This window comes from Phyllopteryx taeniolatus, chromosome 8 (assembly GCF_024500385.1).
Source record: "Phyllopteryx taeniolatus isolate TA_2022b chromosome 8, UOR_Ptae_1.2, whole genome shotgun sequence".
In the NCBI taxonomy this organism is placed as follows: domain Eukaryota; kingdom Metazoa; phylum Chordata; class Actinopteri; order Syngnathiformes; family Syngnathidae; genus Phyllopteryx; species Phyllopteryx taeniolatus.
Genome location: NC_084509.1, coordinates 13,885,001 through 13,908,133, shown reverse-complemented (window position 1 = coordinate 13,908,133; position 23,133 = coordinate 13,885,001). Strand labels below are relative to the sequence as shown.

Below are 23,133 nucleotides of genomic sequence, written 5' to 3'. Positions count from 1 at the left end.
AATTAATGTGGCTGCAACTATGTGACAGTAGTTGTGTTTGTCTGGTATTTGCTGAATAAGATCTCTTGTGTACTTCATTTTATGACTTTCTTCTTAAGATGATTATTCAGGACTTTAGATAAACAGCAGGACAGAGATGGTATCTACAGCAGTGCCTTAAGATACAAGTTAAACAAACAATGTTGTCCATTTGATTGTATTGCCTTCGTTGATATTCTTCCAAGTTGCAAGACAGTAGTAGTTATTTTTACAACCCCAATTCCAATTAAGTTGGAACGTTGTGTTAAACATAAATAAAAACAGAATACAAAGTTTTCCAAATCATGTTCAACCTATATTTAATTGAATACACTATAAAGACAAGATATTTAATGTTCAAACTGATCAACTTTATTGTTTTTAGCAAATAATCATTAACTTAGAATTTTATGGCTGCAACACGTTCCAAAAACGCTGGGACAGGGTGATGTTTACCACTGTGTTACATCACCTTTTCTTTTAACAACATTCAATAAACGTTTGGGAACTGAGGACACTAATTGTTGAAGCTTTGAAGGTGGAATTATTTCCCATTCTTGCTTGATGTACGGCTTCAGCTATGCAACAGTCCGGGGTCTCCGTTGTCGTATTTTACGCTTCATATGCGCCACACAGCGGCACGGTGGCCGACTGGTTAGAGCGTCAGCCTCACAGTTCTGAGGACCTGGGTTCAATCCCCGGACCCGCCTGTGTGGAGTTTGCATGTTCTCCCCGTGCCTGCGTGGGTTTCCTCCGGGCACTCCGGTTTCCTCCCACATCCCAAAAACATGCATGAATTGGAGACGCTAAATTGCCCGTAGGCATGACTGTGAGTGCGAATGGTTGTTTGTTCCTATGTGCCCTGCGATTGGCTGGCAACCAGTTCAGGGTGTACCCCGCCTCCTGCCCGATGACAGCTGGGATAGGCTCCAGCACGCCCGCGACCCTAGTGAGGAGAAGCGGCTCAGAAAATGGATGGATGGATGGATGCGCCACACATTTTCAATGGGAGACTGGTCTGGACTGCAGGCAGACCAGTCTAGTACCAGCACTCTTTTACTACGAAGCCACGCTGTTGTAACACGTGCAGAATGTGGTTTGGCATTGTCTTGCTGAAATGAAATGAAAAAGACGTTGCTTGGATGGCAGCATATGTTTCTCCAAACCTTTCAGCATTAATGGTGCCTTCACAGATGTGTAAGTTACCCATGCCATTGACACTCACACAGCCCCATACCATCACAGATGCTGGCTTTTGAACTTTGCGTCCATAACAGTCCGGATGGTTCTTTTCCTCTTTGGCCCGGAGGAGACGACGTCCACAATTTCCAAAAACAATTTGAAATGTGGACTCGTTGGACCACTGAACACTTTTCCACTTTGCATTAGTCCATCTTAGATGAGCTTGGGCCCAGAGAAGCCGGCGGCGTTTCTCGGTGTTGTTGATAAATGGCTTTTGCTTTGCATAGAAGAGTTTCAAGTTGCCCATATGGTGATATTCTTTACACATTGATGTCGTTTTTTGATGCAGTTCCGCCTGAGAGATCGAAGGTCACGGGCATTCAATGTTGGTTTTCGGCCTTGCCGCTTACATGCAGTTATTTCTCCAGATTCTCTGAACCTTTTGATGATATTATGGACCGTAGATGATGAAATCCCTAAATTCCTTGCAATTGTACGTTGAGGAACATTGTCCTTAAACTGTTTGACTATTTTCTCACGCACTTGTTCACAAAGAGGTGAACCTCGCACCATCTTTGCTTGTGAATGACTGAGCAATTCAGGGAAGCTCCATTTATACCCAATCATGGCACCCACCTGTTCCCAATTAGCCTGTTCACCTGTGGGATGTTCCAAACACGTGTTTGATGAGCATTCCTCAACTTTCTCAGTCTTTTTTGCCACCTGTCCCAGCTTGTTTGGAACGTGTTGCAGCCATAAAATTCTAAGTTAATGATTATTTGCTAAAAAAAAATCAGGTTTATCAGTTTGAACTATCTTGTCTTTGTAGTGTATTCAATTAAATACAGGTTGAACATAATTTGCAAATCATCTTATTCTGTTTTTATTTATGTTTAACACAACGTACCAACTTCATTGGAATTGGGGTTGTATTAAATGCCAAATCCATCCACCGTGTACACACTTACACACTTTATCATTTATTTTAAAATTATGGAATACACTATTTGCTGTTTTCCCTTTTCAGGTAACTTGTTGTTGGGCTAAACTATTGGATGTTACACTCTGGGGATAGGATCTTTTTAACAATACAGCCCCTTCTTCCTCACACACCATTTTCCAGGAGTTGCACCTCACAAATATCCACCTCACTGCATCTCCCTCTCTCACTGTCTTTTTCCTGACATCCATACTGCCTCCGAACTTCAGTTCTCGGCTAAAAACATTTTAATTGCTTCCTTTTCTAAATAAACCGGCAGCCAGCCGAGTAGATAGTATCTCTGGCTCTCAGCGCCTCCTGCAGATTGTGTTTTAAATTAACAGCAGATGGGTGAGTGTTGAGGATGCTTGGTCCGCCTGCTGTGTTTCGCTCTCAGCACTAGATGGCATTGATAGCGTACATCTTCCTGTTGCCTCCTCAACTTCAGAATCCAGAGTCATGAACAGACAAGTACCCAAATATCACAAAAAAGTGGAAGAGTAAGCCATTTTAAGTTGTGATTCACTGTGAGGTAGGAGGAAAACTAGAAAAACCAATTGGTAGAGCGTAGATCTCCGCTGAGGGGTATGTATAAAAATGATGTTGTGTTCATTGGATCGTGTCCAAATTTTAAGGAATTCTCCACTGGTCCATGATTTAACAGGGACATTTTATATATAATCCTTTTCACAGATGGATCTGTAATCGACCAGTGACAGGTAATAGCAAAGGTTCCTTGAGCGTTATTTGGCAGTGTCGTAGCTTGTGTTTTCCAACGTCATCACCTTTTTTACATTGTGAAGTGGAATCTCAGTAAATTAAAAATTTGGAATAAACCTGCTTGAGTGAAATAATCTCAAATTCCTAGTACATACCAAGTGGGCAAATAACAAAAACATGGGATTCTTTTTTTAAAATTTGGAATCAATGAAAGATTGGAAGTAGGTCAGAGCAGAGGTAACAACTCACTCTTCCTGTTTGTGCATGAGTGGTGTGCAGTGGTGCACACTGAGGTTTTACTCAGAACTGCTCTCTTCAATGAGTTCACTCACTTTGCATCAAGAGTGCTACAGACAAATACATAGCGCCCTTTAAGGGCAAGCATAAATTCTTTGCATTGACAGTAATTTTCTAGAAATATAATTCATCCATTACGGGGTCAAACTTTGCCATATTGTACTGAGCAGCATTGACAGAGACGTGAATATATGATCATGTTTATTTTCGGTAGCACGGTGGACGACTGGTTAGCACATCTGCCTCACAGTTCTGAGAACTGGGGTTCAAATCTCGGCCTCCCCTGTGTGGAGTTTGTATGTTCTCCCCGTGCCTGCGTGGGTTTTCTCCAGGTACTCCGGTTTCCTCCCACATCCCCAAAACATGCCTGGTAGGTTAACTGAAGACTTTAAATTGCCCGTAGGTGTGTATGTGAGTGCGAATGGTTGTTTGTTTATATGTGCTCTGCAATTGGCTGGCGACCAGTTTAGAGTGTACCCCCGCCTCTTCCCCGAAAATAGCTGCGATAGGCTACAGCACGCCCGTGACGCTAGTGAGGATAAGCGGTACAGAAAATGGAAGGATGAATGTCTTAAGGCTGCAAAGATTGATTGAATAACTTGAATAATTCAATTGTAAAAAAAGTTCAAAGCACAATCTCTGCCTCGAAGCTTCGCAGATATCATTTTTCCACATGGACTAATGTTACGGCAGTCGCACGCACCACTCTGTAGAAATAAGTTTGCTTGATGCTGGCGAGCCAGAAGGAAGAAGTCTGTAAAAGACAGAGAATGTCCAATATTGAGATAATGTCCAATGTTGAGATAATTTACACTTAAAAAAGAAAATAAAGAGCAATTTAAACCACAACAGCACATCTACAATCGCCAGCACAATTAACAGATTGATTTTAGCTAATTTAATCTAACCTAGTATCGCTAGTTATAACATATTTCCCCTGCAAGTGGTCAAGGATGGACACCGCTGCCGGTCAACTTTGAATCGCTTTATGGAACAAACGTTAAGAAAACAAATGCGTAATAAGCACATTCATACACAAGCTACCGATGCCCACAACTCACACCGATTCACTCATCACGCAAATTAACAGCCAGCCAACTCTACTCCCATTCGCCGACGCCCACATCACTCTCCAGGCCTCACCTGTTAAATCGTAGAAATGGTAGAATCGGTAGAAGACTTGATTGTAAAAAATATTTGATAGCTGCAGCCCTAATTTTTATGAACTTTTTGAGGCATGGTTTCCCTAAAAATTGCACTCAGTTTCCAAATTTTACAACCTTCTGAGGTAGTGCTGTTTTCACCTTGAATAAATGGTGCACTTGAATCATTCTGCAAACATGCTCTTTATTTCAAGCTCTTTCTTCTCCCTAAATTACAGTTTTCTACAAATATGTTTCCTATAAATGCTTTTTAATCATACAGTGTGTGTGTATATGCGTGTGCATGCGAGTGTGTGCGTCCATGTGTGTATACACATCAATAAAACACAATCAGTTAGAGGCTTACTTTGTGTACCCCTTCTTTCTATGCGCCCCTAAGTGATAGCGTTCTTCCTATACCGGTCAGCCATGGAAGCCAGAGAATGTTTTCCCCATCGAAAATCACCGGGGCTCTGCACCACATCAAACGTCACATTAGTCCGCTGCCAGCTCTTCAGGGAACCAAACTATAGCCCAGTGAACTGCTTATGAGGCAACCTCCAAGAGTTTTATTTGGCTAGCATAGGTCCTCCTCATTTGAAGACATTAAAACAGCACACATTTATCTATTTTTGTAAATATTTAGCCCATGTGCGTGATTATGCAGCATGTGAACACATAAAAGCCGTCAGCGTCGGGCTGAGCAGTATTTCGTCATGGTACAGACTGAGAGCCCACTGAGGCTGCACAGCTGGGAGACATTAACTGCACAAAGTGATGGCAGCACCCTGCCCCGTACACCCCGATGATGTAATCTTTTCATTTTGATATACATGCTCTGTGCATGTGCAACTCTGATCAGTAACAGTAAGGATAATTAAAAGCCCTTGTGTACATTTAAACACACATGAATGTTTATTAATGCCTAGATTAGCTGGAATATAACCAACAGATGTTTGCATTTAACTTTTTAACTGTCAGCTGAATAATTGTTAGCTGCAGCCTCAGTCGTTTCCTCATTCTTTTATTTGAAGTCACGCTTTAGACTAATGGTTATTGGCTGACATTTCCTGTCCTTCCCTGCACAGAGAGCCAATCGTCTGATAAATATACTGCTTGGCTGGCCAGTTCCAGTTTGCTGTTTCACTAAAGCAGTTGCTGAACAAGAAAATGTTCAATTTGATATCCCACCAATAAAGGAGGCCCATTAACTGGTCAAGACCATGAAAACACATTCCCACCGTGCAGTAAAGCATATTTCAGCGAATAACAGTTGCAGTTTGGAAGAGTAAACCTTAATCTGGTTTGTGTTTTCATCACTGGGTGTGTAGGCGGGATGAAGAGAACTTTGTCAGCTATGTAAATATAGTGAATCGTCTCATTTCTGATAAATCCAGAACTCTGGCCTACAATTAATTTGGTTTTAGAATGCATTTTTCTAATAGGAAATAATGGAAAGGGTCAAACTGTTGCCATCATCAAAACTTTATTACCGTACAGGCAATGAATAAAGTAACATTTTAGCTTCCTTGACTGTCATACAAGTTAGAAGCTGTCTAAGCATCAGTTTCTAGGAAGGTTAGTAACGAAAACTGTTGTGTGTTTCACCTTGCATTAAGACTTAATGCATCAAGTTTTTGTTAACATCCTTAAAATAATAAAAATAATATTATCTTATGTAGCGACTTTCATGAAACACAAGGACTCTGTACATAAAAGCAGGCACAATAAGTAGACGACAAAGACACAATCAATAATCAAACAACAACAGAACAACCAAAGTAGGTGGCAGAGGTCTAGGTTGAAGAAGTGTCGTGTCAGTGTAGATTTGAAACTGTCCAATGTTGGTGCCTGCTGAATCTCCTTGGGAAGAGAGTTCCTCAGTTCCACAGGGTAGGTGCTACAATGCTGAAAGCTCTGTCCCTGAAGGTTGATTTGATGCTGCGAGGGACAGTGAGTAGACCTAAATCAGCCAACCACAGGTTCCATGAGTAAGTCTAGTGATGGATTACATCTGACACGTATGGTGGGGCAGTTCAACTATTAAATTGTAAAAAGATGAGATGCTATTGTACGTATGTGGTGGACTCGCACTTGAAAAATTGCGCTGACGCTCTCACGTTCACAACAAACCACCATTGCCACGAATGCGTCACGACTGAGATCTACACGACAGGCCATATTTCCTTCCATAAACACATGGCGCCTCGTGCTTGTGTGCATACACAACATGACATCCTGTTTTCTCCACATGCGTATCACTTCACGGACATATTCCGTTCACAGTGGAAGTCGCATTTGTTTTTGTAATGTGACCAAATCCATAAAAAAATGGGATTTAACAAAAAATCCAAATTGGCATCATGCCCTGGTGTGTGTGAACGTAGCCTTAGTTGACTGCAAATTATGCTCTGCAAAATGGATGATGAACTCCGCTCGGGTTCAACCAAGAAGGCAATGTGTGTACCACTTTAATTGCTGCACTACCTCTTTCTTGCCATAAATTTGCTTTCCGGTTCTTTGATTCAGAGGACTCATTTAATTTTATAGACATTCAGTAATTTATCTTTTACATAGGTCAAGAATACTGTATATTGCCAAAGACAATGTACAAAACAATATAATTTAACTAATTTTTCATTTCTTTTGCTTTTTTAATGCTTTGAGTAGGAAATCCTTTGTCTGTTTGCTTTTGTCTGCATGTGGATGCATGCGTGTTGTCCATCCATCCATCCATTTTCTTCCGCTTATCCGAGGTCAGGTTGCAGGGGCAGTAGCTTTAGCAGGTGCTGTGGAAATATATATACAGGATCTATGCGAAGCAGTATAATTATGAGCATTTAACGTGGGTGGTGGGTGGGGTGCCAAGTAGCAACTTGACACGGATCTATTTTGACTAATTATGACCTAAGAAAATCACCATGGATACCTCAGCAGGGAGAAAACAGCGTGAGAATGTGTGGATATATATGTCATGTGTCGCTTGATAACAGGTCTGTAGAAAACAATGCATACACACAGCCAAATTACACGTTTTCTTTAAAACAATGCTCTTAAATGACCTGAGGTGCACTTTTGTTTCTCTTCCACAACAGCTTGAGCTGACTCAATGCGTAATTCAGTTAAGAGAGCCTTTAACATATATATTTATATGATATTTTCTCCATTCATTAACTGCTAAAATTATTGGGCTGCAGTACATTACGATGTGGATGTACTAAGATTATTGCTTTAGTTGGCAATGGTAAGCATAATTATGCAAAAATAACTAATTTCCACAAAAATAGTAACTTCTTTGACAAAAATTCATTCAGCGTGAAATACCTGCACACTGGACAGTGCAGGTGAAATTTATTTTAATCTTATTGTCTACTGTACTGCATGTGTTTTCTCATGGACTATGAGTTTGCTTAATAAAAGTTGATTGATTGTTTGGCAATAAAACAAAGGGGAAAACAGCAATTCACTGTTTATATTGTTTCAGGTATGATTTTATTGTTGGGCTTTTTTCCCCCCTAGAAAAGAGATGTTTAATTAGTTTTAGAATTATGAAGGGGGTCCTTGGAAAACTGTCTCCCCTGTAAGGTGACCGTAGCTGTAACCATATTTTGAGAATCCCTGTTCAAAACAGTTAAATAGTAATGATTAGAAATGAAGAATTGTTAGATTGTCATGAGAAAAATCTTTTAGTAATAGTTTTACATAGAGAGGTAAGTAAATGGAAAAAACTTGTACATTTTATAAATGTATGCCGCCATCTAGAGGTTATGAAAAAGCTGTACACTTTCATTCCAATATGACATCGCCACCTAGAGGTTATGAGAAAGGTGTAGCCTACACTTTCATTTAAATATGACAGGGATATGTTTGACTGCATATTTGTACAGTTGTGCTCATAAGTTTACATACTCTGGCAGAATTTGTGAAAAATAGTTTTTTTAAATGCGACTGATGACTGAACAACAACTATCATTCATTCCTTTATGGTTATGTTTTGTTTAATGGTAATGCTTTTCTGAAATGCTTGACAGTTTAATTTGAAATTCCTTGTGTGTTTTTTTGGACATACTTGGCAAATAAAGATGATTCTGATTAAAATAAAATTCACCTGTCCCTTCATGTTTTCTTTAAAGAATACCCATCTTACAAATTCTGCCTCGGTAATCAAACATATGAGCACAACTGTGTGTTTTCTCATTTACTAAATATAAGTAGGGTGGTGAATTTCAAAATTAGAGCACGTAAATAAAAAGAAAGTCTTAGGTGTTCAAAAAAAGTGCTTAACTTCAGAATAATTATTTGAAAAAACTAACAAAATACAGATAATACTTCATGTTTTGATCATATGGGTAGAAGCAAAATCATGCATTGTAAAAATGCATTGTACATAGAAGCATTTTCCAGAATTTTGAGGACAACTTTGGGGGTGGGTCTTATACATGGGTGTGGACTATACACAAGAAATTACGGTGTGTGTGTGTGTGTGTCTGTATTAATTAAATGTATAATTTTTATATATATTAAAATATTTTATTACTTTGTTGTTAAAATTGCTCGAAAGGACTCAAAACCCAAAGTGGAGGACTTGACTCGGGACTTGCCTGTCTCAATTTGGGATTTGACTCCAGATTTGAGGGTAAAGACTTGAGATTTACTTGTGACTTGCAAAGCAATGATTTGTTCCCACCACTGGATTACACGAATGTAACAGTTGGATTAACCATGCGTTGATTGGTTATGTCAGGAGACTGGGACGCAAGGATGACAATTGTGAGCTGAATTCAATACAGTTGTGGTAGCTTGTTTCTAAAGAAAATTGCCCTTTAAATCTTGTACTTTTAAAGAAAAGTACTATATCTGGATATATATCGTCATTGGGATATAAATTAGCTATATAAAATGTACAAGCGGATACAAGCGGCCGAAATGAGTTTCATCTGCAGGGTGTCCGGGCTCTCCCTTAGAGATAGCGTGAGAAGCTCGGTTATCCGGGAGGATCTCAGAGTAGAGCCGTTGCTCCTTCACATCGAGAGGAGCCAGATGAGGTGGCTGGGGCATCTGATTCGGATGCCTCCCGGACGCCTCCCCGCTGAGGTGTTCCGGGCACGTCCCACCGGGAGGAGACTACGTCTTTCGGCTGGCCTGGTAACGCCTCAGGATCCCCCCGGAAGAGATGGATAAAGTGGCTGGGGAAAGGGAAGTCTGGGCGTCCCTGCTAAAGCTACTGCCCCCGCGACCCGACCTCGAATAAGCGGTAGAAGATGGATGGATGGATGGATATATAAAATGTTATTCATATTACACAGCATTGCTACAAACAGATAAAAACAAGGGGAAAATAACTTAGTTCCGGGCCTTTCATGGATGTATTGCATTTCCATTTATTTGAATGTGAAACATTATCTTAGTTATAACGAGAGGTTCCACTGTATTTCTACAAAAACACTGTCTGACCTTCATACAGTCAAAAAGTACATGACAAATAAGACTAACACCTAATTTATTGTAGAAGGAACAATAATTAGAGAGTGCATGTTACAGTATTAGACAGCAGGACAGTTCTGTGCACTCAGTCGGCCACATGCTGCATACTTCAGATGTAAAGCCGCCCACTCCCTATTTCCCTCCTCTTTCTGCTCTGTCGCTCACTACTCTGCAACAAGCTCCCCAGTGGCTCACATACTGTTCATGTTGCCAGCCTTTCGTCTGGAGCACAGTGGGTAAGCTTTATGTGTCACAGGAAGAAACTCACCACTAAGTCTAATCTATGCACATTTTTTAAAAAAAGCTCAGTCTGCAGCAAAAGGGCGTGGTGTCATCACTGCGGCACCACCAGTGGTTTCTGCAGAAGCACAGTCGGGGGAACTGAAGGAGTGGTGTGATTGGGAGGGAGAATAATCAAAGAAAGTGCAGCAGAGTGACAGCGAGGAAAACTGATATTGGTTTGTGTGTACTGTAGCAGCTGCTTCTGGTCATCTGACGCTTACTGCATTCTGCCATTTGTCAGGGTGAGCTGGGCTGGGCTGGGCTGGACCGTACACAGATGCACCCTGTGTGTGTGCGTGTGTGTTTGTGTATGTGTGTGAGTGAGAGCGAGAGAGAGAGAATGAGAGAGGGCGAGAGAGCGGTAGATGCAGAAGGAGAGGGAGAGACGACGCTAAGGCTGGCGGCATGTATTCTCAGTCATAGTCACAGGAAGAACCAGAATCTGGAGCAGGACAGTGGTGGAAGGTTGTAAAGGGAAATGTTGCAGACGGATTAGTCAGAGATGGAGCCTCCCGTACTTGACAGGGCTTGAACAGGGCTCAGCACCACTGGCTGGACCAGCGGCTGCGATCCGACTCAACTACAACACAACAACTGTTGACAAGCGAGCAGGTGACACTTGCTCACCGCTTGGTGTCATCGACAAAGGATTATTATGGGCTGTTCTGCCAGTGTGGTCCTACTTCTACGCTCAGTGGGTGGGGTAGACTGCGGTCACATGTGTTCCCGGCAGGACCAAGCAGCAATGGATGCTGCAACACCCACCCTGGAAGGCTATGCTACTGCAAGCTCACCTCTGACCATCATTGTCATGGTAACCAGCACTGATGCACCTCTGCCTAGTGTCTAATGCATGTGTGGGTGGAGCAGTAGTGGTGTTTGTGTGTGTAGTATCATCATTGTCTGGATCCATTTTTAAAATGTGTACAGTCGTCCCTCGTCATATTATGGGTCACATAACAATAAGCGTGAGGAATGGGTGCGTAAAATGCAGAAAATGTTTGAGATAATTTCACTTAAAAAAAAAGATAAGGTGCAATGTGCCTACTACAAAGCAGAATTGGAAGAACTGCAGGTCTATAGTAGAGTAAACGTTAGCTAATTTATTATACTGTAGCCTACCACCAATAGTAAGAACGAATTGTAATACTCCTACAGGTAGTCAAGGATTGACACAGCCGCTGGTGCACTTTCAAATGTTTTTTTTTTTACACATAGTAACACAATAAACACGTTACAAGCACAGTCATACACTAGCTGTATGGCCACAACTGATGCCCAGGCACTCCACACGCAGAATGTCCAACAGATTAGCCAGTTAACAGCCAGCCAACTCTACATTTTCATTTGCTGACTCCCATGTCACTCAACAGGCCAGGCCATGCCGTTTAAAGCCACACACATTTAAAGTCTCAGCTACTACATCGTCATTAGGTACGTAACGGACATCAAAGATTGGTGACAATAGTCACGGAAAAAGGCAGTAAACACAGCAGCGTGACAAATGAGCACAATACAAACTTATAAGCCACTAAATAGTGTATGGTTCAAAGATGCACACGATCACCTCAGTGCTGTACAAATCCGAATATGGCAGTGTAACAAGTCATTTGCCGTCATTGCTCTGTGGTTGATAGGAGCAAAATGGTGTTCACCTTTCTGCTCAGTCTGAAATGGACTTTTGTCATTTTTTTCTGTATTTATCTTCTCTGACGTCATCTACTTCTTTGTTGTGTTTTAATGCGGTAGACAGACTAATAATGCATTTTTGCCTTTTTCCCACTCCTTGAATCATGTTGTCGTCATGCGTTTGCTTTGTCGAGCTTCACAATTAACTCTTTCCTGCCATTAACAGGCAGCTACTGTATGTACGAATAGTATCAAACTGAGCGGGCAGGCAGTGAATGGGTTAATAAATAAGCGGATCCCCGAGGCAGAAAAAAAATCCTCAAGCATTTTTTTGTCCTTCAAGTCCTTGCAATACACGAGTATTCCTTGCACTCCTATTCAAGTATTAGCTAGCCCCAGCCGAATTAGGAAGTGTTTAGAAGAGTATGGGAGAGGTTAATAAGAGTATAACGCCATAACGCTTTAAAATATATATAAATGATCAAATAAATGGTCACTGCTTTATGGATTGTAGTCAGAACCGCCACAATAAACGAGGGATTACTGTATCTTAATTCTCGCTTGTGTTATTGTTTTTAACTGTACATCTCCCAGCTCGGTTGTGGCCCCTTACAGCTGAGAGGTATAATGGCGAGGACGGAAATGAGGGGGGAGGAGAATAGAGGTGGAGGATGGGGTCATACATGAGGAATTTAGTTTCTGTGGGAAAACGTTTTGCTTTCCCGACATATGGAGAGAAGATGATTTAACTGATTGAATCAATAAATAAATGCATGCAGGAGCAAGTTGGTGTAGTAATCAGTGATTGGATTACATACAGTTGATTCTTCCTAAACAACGTTCCAGTACAATGCTGTATGTCAGCCATCTGTGAGGTAGCTCTCTAGAACCAACAGTGTTGGTCTGATTTGCTTTTCACCCCAAGCAAGACCCAGGTTTCTGCAAGTCCAGTGGAAAAATGTTCACGTTTTGGCACAGTGGGATTTTTACAGTCATTCCCTCTGTTTCCCCCCTTGTTTCTTTCTTTCCCACCATAAACTTTTCATATCTTCGGTCCCCTCTCTGGTCTCTATGGTAAACTGAAGTTTATGTATACTTCCAAATCTTGGCTTTTACGTGAGTTGCACCGTAGCCTTTCATGACTGCTGTACTAGAAAGTAGCACACTGACACAGCATTTTTACAGCGCTTCCCAGTGTGAACTATTTACATAATACAGTGAACTCCCTTCTTCACAGGGGTTAGGGCCAAGAACTGCCGTGAATAGCAAAATCTGCAAGTAATTGACACCAGCCCCCAAATTGTTTATAATTGGCCTATATTAATAGTTTAAATCCCAAATCCCAAAATATAATCCCAAAACACTTAAATATTGTTTAAAACTCATTTAACTACATTACCCTAAAATAAATGGTTTGCAGATGATTTGCCTTTGAAAAAAATGCAAGTGTGTACTCTTGAGCTTTTTAATATCCACTCAGCAGAGCAAAAACATACACATGCAGCAACTTCCACTAACAACACAGGGTAAATTTAGCTCCTCCCCAACATACAGAGGTCACGAAAATAAATACACCAAAAGTGTGAGGACACTGGTGTGTATGTCCCCTTTAGAAACCGTAAGAATTTCCAGTTACTACTTTTTAATTAGCCAGCACTTTGACGTTAAAAAGAAATAAAATAAAATAAATTTAAAAAAAGACAAAAATTGTACTGGCATTACCACATTACTGGTAACCTTTTATTGGTCAGTGACTGTGTATTTTATGTCTTTATGTCTCAAAAGTATTCTGTCAATTGACTGTCTTGTCGTACTAGAGCGGCTCAAACTACCGGAGACAAATTCCTTGTGTGTTTTTGACATACTTGGCAAATAAAGATGATTCTGATTCTGATCTTCGGACGTTGTAGGAAGAGCACAAAAATACACAGATAGCCACGAACTTGCAAGTTTTTCACCAAATAGCTGAGGTTAGGTTGCACAGAAAAAAATTCAAATAATGCTAAAAGCTAAAACAATTGACATACTCTATGCTGTACAGTGAAACCTAACCATAATAAAGTTCTTTGTTTTTATTTTGTACAAATGTGAAACATATTTTGAATGGTCATCTCGTTACATCTTCGTAGCTTGCTCCTTCCGCGATGCAGCAACAAATCACATCGCAACAGTACGTGTTCTGCCTAGAATACGAGTGGGATTCCTAATAATACACCAGGGGAAGCCCCTCCTTGTCTCTGGTACGTGTGGCACGAATGAAGGCAATACACGTTCTGCGTGTGCATAACTCCCGCAGTCATACTGCTTATTCAACTTCAGGAGAAAGCGATCCAGTGGTTGAGCATATTGAACATTACATATTGAATATTAACAAGAAATCCGGCCGGTTCATGTGCCATGCGTTTAAGACCAGCTTGAGTAGCTTGAAAAAGGGCATCCTGGACATTTCCATCCAAAATTATCTTGCGAACCTGATAAAAGGGCATCAAAGATTGTTTAAAAAAAAAGTCAAAAAACAAAAAAGTTGTAGCATGGAACCTTTTAACACAATTTTCAGGCTTCATCTGCTGAAAAGACAGTGGTTTCATCACTAAACCCTGAGGAACACCAAAGTCTAGCAGAAGCTTCAATGAACATGCCAAATGAAATAATGTTTAAAGGGTATCATGTTGCAGTATTTTGGTAGCTTATTGACTGGCGACTAGTCCAGGGTGTAGTCTGCCTTTCGCCCAAAGTCAGGACAAGCTCAAGCTTTCTACAACTCTGAACAGGATAAGTGGCATAGAAAATGGATGGATGGATATACGTTTCATGTTTTGCAACTGAAGGAAACACTTAAGTTGAAAAAGTATGGTGTTCGATCATTTTTTCATGAGCTTCATTGTAATGATGTAAAGCAGATGGCTCGTGTCTCTTGACTTCCTCTACACTCTCCCCATCCATCTTGTGTACCTTCGCTTTTTAGCTTGGGACACGTCTCCTCACACATCCTTCCCTTAGCAGGGCAATGATAAATTTGCTTGACAATGATACAGACCACCAGGAATATGCATTTGGTTCCTCTCCAATGTTTCCATTCTTGGCTGTCTATCTGAATTCTTAGTGTTGATGTATTCTGCAACATTCAAAATGCTCCTCTCGTTTCCCAGTTACTCTGTGCAGAATCCCAGAGCTGCGAGCTGGCCAGTGTAGTGCTGTATTTGTGACCTCCTCACAGCTGTACTTTATCAACAGCAACCTCAGTCTGCCTCACGCCTGTTAAGTGTGTGTGTGTGTGTGTGTGTGTGGGGTGGGAGAACTACAGAAGGTCCAGCAGACATTGAAAGGTTAATAGGGTGCGAGCAAGGGATTGTTGAAAAGACAAGAAAGGAATCAAAGTAAGAAGTTTGACGAGGACAAGACAGAGGAAGCAAAGAGTTAGATAAAGCATCTGGAATTTGTGGAAGAAAAGGGAGGATACGGCCATTCAATAGTAATGAAGGAGATCTGTTGCAGGTGTAGAACGTCAAATTAATATTCATTACGTTTGGACGGAACATTACGATGGATTTCTTCTCCTGGCAGACTTGCAAGACCTCCAATTTGTCTTTTTGCTTGGTCATCTTTATAAAATTCAGACATGTAGACATAAATATATACTGTAGGCCTTACAATGGTGGAATTCCATCAAAGTACCACCACACAAAATTTAAGCTACTGCTGTTAAACTTTCTGGCCCTATACAGTGGAACATCCAGTCTGTACACTTCTGTGGTAGCATCACAAAAAATTAAATACAAATAGAAAAAAAGGGCAAATAAAAAAAAATAAAAAACACATGTTCGCTCCCAACATGTCACATTTTGATAGGCTCCCTCACATTTGTCACATTCTGTTAAGGCTTTTTACAGATGAAATGTGAACGCCGGGTAGCTTTGGTGCATGTTTGTGGACCATCAGAGTGGTCAGCGCAGGGGGTCACATAGTCACATACTCCCGCTCAATAAATGTTTGATGATAATATTTTTCTTTCAACAACTAATTCATTAAACCATCTCTTGTGTCAAAACATGCAAAACAGGCCGTTATTCACATACTAAACTGCTCTCTCTCTCTCTCTCTGTTTGTCTGTCTCTCTGTCTGTCTGTCTGACTGTCTCTCTCTGTCTGTCTTACACACACTCACTCACACCAAAACTGTTGTCTGCACCTCATGTAACATATCAACTGTTCTAAGCTATCTTCAGAGGTTGTTTCCTCTCAATATTGTTCTGCTCTGAGGTTTTATCAGGGGAAGTGCAGTCTGTCTGTGCAGAAATCACATTATGACTGCTCATACTGTGCTGAACATATTCATACCCACCTGAATAAGTCTTATTTTGCAGATTTCTTTTCTTCTAGTTCAGATTTACCTTTTTCAGTTTTCACATTGTGGATACACTTGAGCTTATTGATAAGGTTTGTCAAACACCTTCGTTGAAATCTCATTTGCCGGGTAATTCTGTGTGTGTGTGTGTGTGTGTGTGTGTGTGTGTGTGTGTGTGTGTGAGAGAGCGTGCGTGCGTGTGTAACTTAACTTCCTCTACATCCACGTGCGTTGTCACACAGCGTGGTACTAGTTCTGCTTATGATAAGGCATATGTGCTGAGATATGTGTTGGTCTAGTTGAGTGTTACATTTTTCATTTTTTAAGTTTTATTTGTAGCATTTCAATTATTTCTCATTCATGATGAGCTTCAGGAGCAAGATCACCCTAAGAAAGAAATTCAAGAGTAAACGCATGAGGTCGGATTTCACCAGGTTGAGTATTGTATGTATTTAATCATTTATTCCTCGCTGTCTGCATTTTATATGCTTTTTAAATTTTATTTCTAGTACTGTCTGACAAGGCGGCTGCTAACCATTGTACCATTTGTAAATCTTTGTCTGTTGATTACCGTGATGATCGGACTGAGTAGTTCAGTTCCTCTTCTTTTTCAAGTGTTTAGAGTGCGTTGAGCCCTTTTCTGTCAGTAATGAGCAGCTAAAGGGCTAAAGATGATAGGCAAATTCAGTTGTGTGGATATTACTGATGTGTACATAATAGGCATCTTCACAATTTTGTACTTCAGTAATTTACATGGCACATAATACATGGCTCACAAAATACATGAAGAGGAGCACTTCCAAGCCTCAAATGGTTTGCATGAAGTGCTCTTTGGACAATCATATATACCAAAACTTGAAGACAGTCTTTTTGGAAGAATTAAAATGTTTTTTTTTGTTATGGCTTGGTCTTCTTAAATCCTTAAAGAAAAAAACAAAACAAGTTTTGTCATACAAGCGTTCATCTTTGAGTCAACCAAAACATGGCTGTTTGGCAGGTTTTTTAAATTTTTTCATTATTATTAATTTTTAATTAAAATACCAGAAAGGATGAATTTGTTCACATGCAGTTCTGCACTGGAATATACTTTATAGCTACTGTGATATATATATATATATATATATATATATATATAATCACAGTAGCAATTCAAGTCAATACATGAACAATTTCTGATGCTTTTTTTGTGTGTGACGCTCGAGCAATGCTAATGCTGACATAACTTGATCCTCCAATATTGTAGTAGGCAATCTGTGATTGTCATGGTAACAAAAGAGACACTGTGCTCCTGATTACAAAGCAGCGTATGCTAACAAAAGCTGCCACTTTATGTTAAAATTAATACATTCAGCTTCAATGGGTAGACTGCACTTGTAATATTGAACAATTGTAGAATTCAGATGAATGCTGGATGAAAAACGATGGGCCAGACTAAAAAAAAACATGCAGACAGCTAAAAGCAGCCTATTGATTTTTGATCCTGCCAATGAACATTAAGTTAACAATCGGGATACTGAAGTCACCTTGAATGAACTTACACTGTAGATTTTCTTGGTGCCTATAGATAGGTCTGTTAGGACCATTAAAGTAGAAATCCAGTCAGCACTGTACACATGTGGAACAAACTAGAGGCTTCTTCTGCTTCCTTTGACTTCCTGGCTACAGTCTCCTCCAGCCCTCGTTCGGCTGTGGTCTTCTTTTTTTGTGAATTACAGAAGCAACGGTCTATAATCTCTTGAACACATGTTGAATGACTATTTTGTATGACTCAGAAAATATTACACATCTTTATTTCTATTTTGTAAATGTTATGGTGAATGTCATCCAATGTGTGTTGTATATAGTGGATTTGGATAATGACAAAACCACTGTCCTGTTGGTTCAGTAGCATTTGACTGACTTTGACACCTCACAATTCACCTTTCAGTTACTTCTGTCAGCAGTCTCGTGAAAATTACATAATAATACAGATGAAAATACCAATGCCATTCAAAACATAATTGAACCAATGCAAGATCACTGACAAGCGGCACGGTGGACGACTGGTTAGAGCGTCATCCTCACAGTTCTGAGGACCGGGGTTCAATCCCCGGCCCCGACTGTGTGGAGTTTGCATGTTCTCCCCGTGCCTGCGTGGGTTTTCTCCGGGCACTCCGGTTTCCTCCCACATCCCAAAAACATGCATTAATTGGAGACTCTAAATTGCCCATAGGCATGACTGTGAGTGCGAATGGTTGTTAGTTTCTATGTGCCCTGCGATTGGCTGGCAACCAGTTCAGGGTGTACCCCGCCTCCTGCCCGATGACAGCTGGGATAGGCTCCAGCACGCCCGCGACCCTAGTGAGGAGAAGCGGCTCAGAAAATGGATGGGTTGCTTTTTTTCAGTGTGGGGCTGCCGTGGCCGCCGGGAACATTGTGTAATAGTTTCACTTTTACTCACACAACTTGAGCATTTTCCAGTGCTGGACTGGTCCAGCAATATTATAGATCACTAAAGTAGGTGAGAAACTCGAGAAGATTGTTATTGTTAACAGCCTTGCATTTATGTCTAGTGGCATTATTGCGGACACAACTTCAGAGTTTTCCGGTATCTGCCCAGTCCAGCAATATTCGAGACCACAAATGTAGGGGAGAAATTCAGGAAGTATCTGGTGGGATACATTGTGGTTGTAGTTTAACAGTATTTCTATTGCAGTACATTGCGCCCCAACCACAATGATAAAGATGCATCGTGGAGTGTGTCATGTAAAGCAACATTATTATCTTTGTAAAGGGACATTTTTAGATACAGCACTTGTGTTGGTATTTGTGCAAGTGGAGCTGATGTTGTGGCTGGTGGGTGAATGTGGAATGTAAAAAGGGGGAACGAAGAAATGCAAGATGATTGAACGTATCTGTGGCAGTCATTCTTAGTTTATATTAGGAGACACATTTTGCGTCACAGTGGTTGTTGTGCGCAAGTGTAACGTATTCTTGTATAACAAGGAAATTCCAACCATATTATGGGTAGATTAGGTACAGCGCAGCAATCTTCTTTCAGCCCAGTGTCATCAAGTGCTTTGGGGTGTGCCCCAGCCTGCCTTCAGTAATAGGCACTCGAGTACTTCCTGCATGCTGTTTTTAGGTCCTAATGATGTCATAGCACTATACTGGAAATGTTGAGACCATGACTTTTCCTCCAGAATGATCAGATTGGGTCGTGCCTATGGATAATTTACTGTTTCCACATTAAGACCCTACATTGTCACTGAGGCTGCATTCACATCAGACATTGCAAAATGCCCCACCATTTGATCAAGTCCCAGTTACATACAGATGCTACAACATAGACTAAAATTCTACTTTTACGAAGCTGAAAAAGTCCAGATTGGGCATTAATTCAACAATATGTTTATTGTTGTGGTTGGAGTTTGCAGTTGCATAGAACTGCAGTGCATTAATTTGAAAACTTTGTAAAATATTTTGATTATCTAATTACCAACATGAGAGGGGCAAAATAATAGAAACACCTGTAGTGCACTTTTACACCATTGCAAAATAAAAACAAATAATCATAATGTTGATTTCATAGTAAGATAATGACTTGAGAAAATATGTGACATATTACAAGTAAAGATGTGTTGTGCTATTCTTCGGCCAACTGAGGAAATGAAAGTCCTACTTAATGTTTTGTGATGGCATAACAACCAGGCACCTGGTTATGTGGCAGTGTGGATCTCATGGCTGGAACACAGGACAATCACTTGTAACCTTGTGACCCTCGAGGTGGGAACAACACTAATATTGAAACAAAATAAAATTTGATTAAAAAAATAAATAATATACAGCGGTTATTTGAATATAGATTGTTCCGTGACCATGCTTGTATCTCAGATCATCTTTCCACTTTGAGGTGAAAGGAAATGCTATTAATCTATTCCAGCCCCACATTGTCGTCCCTCTGGTGTACGTTCGTTGGCCACCAAGGGGCATTATGATATAGTGATAGGTACGGCAGTTCTTTTGAGTGTACTGAATCATTTGAATCATCCATCCATCCATCCATTTTCTTAGCTGCTTCTCCTCACTTGGGTCGCGGGCGCATTCGAATCATCCATCCATCCATCCATTTTCTGAGCCGCTTCTCCTCACTAGGGTCGCGGGCGTGCTGGAGCCTATCCCAGCTGTCATCGGGCAGGAGGCGGGGTACACCCTGAACTGGTTGCCAGCCAATCGCAGGGCACATAGAAACAAACAACCATTCGCACTCACAGTCATGCCTACGGGCAATTTAGAGTCTCCAATTAATGCATGTTTTTGGGATGTGGGAGGAAACCGGAGTGCCCGGAGAAAACCCACGCAGGCACGGGGAGAACATGCAAACTCCACACAGGCGGGACCGGGGATTGAACCCCGCTCCTCAGAACTGTGAGGCTGACGCTCTAACCAGTCGTCCACCGTGCCGCCGCATTCGAATCAGTTCTTTAAAAATATTTGTTCACCAAATTGTTCTGTTCTTTTTCATAAAGTCATTCAAGTCCTTCCTCATTCAGTTCATGATCCATCCCTGAGGTTCACGTTCACTCAACACGTTCACCGAAGGACTATGCGTTGTTGTCACGTATTGTAAACTAGGAAAGGCAGTGAGATTAAAACAATAATAATAATTTTAAAAAAAATTTGTTAACTTAAGCTAAATTATCACCTACCTATCTCTCCCTCAGCAAGCTTTGGTTGTGACTCATAAACATGCGTGCAGCGAGCTCAGCTACCGAATATCCTTCCGCGTCCCCTGAATGTCCAGCTAGGCTCTCGCCGGCCGGCGTGACTGTTCTGCATTCCACTGCGGTGGACAGCATCGCTGGCATCAGCGCCCGCCACCCGGGCTTCCTGCTCACTCACCTTACTGTTATTATTAGTGGAAAGCATCTTTGAGTGTCTTGTGAAGTGCTATATAAGTTTAATGTATTATTATTATTATTATTAAATAAAAAAAGGCTTTAATAATCGCATTAGAGACACAGAGGAAATGTTATGTATGTGTACGTATATACATTTATTAGTAATTTACATTTATTTTAAATATGTGTGCTTGTTTTCATGTGATTGACTGACTCAACATTAGCCGTTAGCTTGAAGAAACGGCTGCTAGTGAAAGCTATCCCCGCGAGGATGTCAGGACAAAGATCACTCATGAGTATGTTCACTGCGTAGTACGCCGTTCCTTGCTCAAACGAATCACTCATCGTACTAGTACATCACTCCTTCGCGGATCACAAACGAACGAGTCACTCTTCAGTTCCTCAATATACCAGTTCACTGAAGGAATCACTCAGTTCACTTAAGTCCCTCTCCCACCTGCACGGCGCTGCCTGACGCTGGCTGCTCATTGGTCATTTGCCAAAGTGAGTGACAACCCTGGTGAATCGCAGATCATATGGCAGTACGTTAAATGAAGTCCCGCCCCCTCCTGCATGCTGGCTGCTCATTGGTCATTCGCCGAAGATTCAGAAGTGAGTGACAGAACGCTTCAGCAGTTCTGTTTCCGCTCTCAGCCGACTCGCTTGCCTCACGGCGGCGGCCAAGCTAAAAGAACGAATCATTTCATAAACTGATTCAGTTCAGTTTGTTCACTAAGAAGGTCCGTTCTTCTGAAAGAAACGACACTATTATGATGCAGACACACACAAAGAGGACACACACTAACTGACTAGATAAGCTGCAGTAATGTGAGTTGATTTTAGCAGAGGATAAATAATATGCCTGTGAGTATAATTATATTGTGTACATGTGTTGCTGCACTATTTGTGATCACATATCCTTTGCTTAAAGGGTTATAATGCTGCAACATCGATGCTATTCGTTAGTCTAAGGCATTTTGAATTGTGTGTGAGCATTAAGCTAGCAGACTTTCCAAAGTCAACTTTATGCATTTAAAAAAAAAAAATTTTGTTAGTTTGAGAGTATATTTTAACTGGGACTGGCAGTGAACAGATTGAAGCCTCTTTTTCTAATTGTTCACTACCTGTCAAATTTCTGCTTCTTGTGAAGTGAGTTGAGTTGAGTTTGCTTCAACCATCTATGATCAGCCAAGTGACAGCTCGTATCTCGAAAAACCCGTAGGTCGGATCACTCGTAAGCAGTGGTGGGTAAAGTAGCCAAATATCGTACTCAAGTAAGAGTAGTGTTACTTTAGAATAATATGACTCAAGTAAAAGTAAAAAGTAGTCCTCCAAATATTACTTGAGTAAGAGTAAGAAAGTACTCAGTCAAAAACCTCCTCAAGAGTAACTCATGAGTAACTTCCTGCTTAAAAAAATAAATAGAAAATCATAGCATGAACGTCAAATAAAATTGAAACATAATAATATATGGGAATCCACACATACCTGCCACTGTTTCAATTTTAAACTGTCCAAAAACCAAGAGCACATGCATTAGGCCGTACAGAAACATTATTTGCTTTATTCACTTAAATGACTGAATGAAGAAGCTGTTTGCTGACCTGATTTATTGATTGTGTGTGTGTCTGTGTGTGTGTGTGTGTACGTGCAATTGAGTGTACGTGTGAGAGAGAAAGAGAGAGAGAAACATCTGCAACTTACCGCAAGGTGTTGTCTCAAGTTAGAAGTGTGCTGGAATATCTAAGTTTGGGCAATCAAAATTTAAGAGCTGGATGACAAAGCTGTTGTTTTTCAGTCTGTAAAGTAAACACTCACGCGGCTGTTTTTCCCCTAAAATGTGTTACTTTAATTGGCCCACGAAGGGTTTGTGTGCGGTCATGTCACTGCCTTGTGCCGTCTGATTGGTGAATTGGAGTTAAATGACACTAGTGATCACTTTGGATTGGAGCAACGGCTCCCTATGCTATATAAAGTCTAAAAACCAAGGCTCTACACATATTTAATTTCTTTTTTGTTGTGTGTTTGGCAGCAAGAAAAGCCCAAGCTGATTGATCCACTGGACTATGAGGCTGTCATCTCAGAACTGGGAGCAGAGCTCAAGCAAGACCCTCTAAGAGAGCTGCTGCTGTTTCCTGACAATGATTTCACAGTAAGTGTACGTGCCTGTGTGTGT

At 40.9% G+C, this 23,133-nt stretch overlaps 1 protein-coding gene across 4 annotated transcripts in view; it reads left to right on the top strand.

Moving 5' to 3' along the window:
• dock10 (dedicator of cytokinesis 10) overlaps window positions 1–23,133 on the top strand; it is a 116,437-nt gene that overhangs the window by 24,289 nt on the left and 69,015 nt on the right. For 2 of the 4 annotated variants that reach the window (XM_061783097.1, XM_061783093.1), the window contains exon 3: window positions 22,990–23,109. In XM_061783097.1, the coding sequence (XP_061639081.1) occupies window positions 22,990–23,109 (120 nt within the window). Of the gene's footprint in view, window positions 1–10,376; window positions 10,919–22,989; window positions 23,110–23,133 lie in introns of those variants that run through there. The other 2 variants (XM_061783094.1, XM_061783096.1) reach the window with 2 other exon arrangements.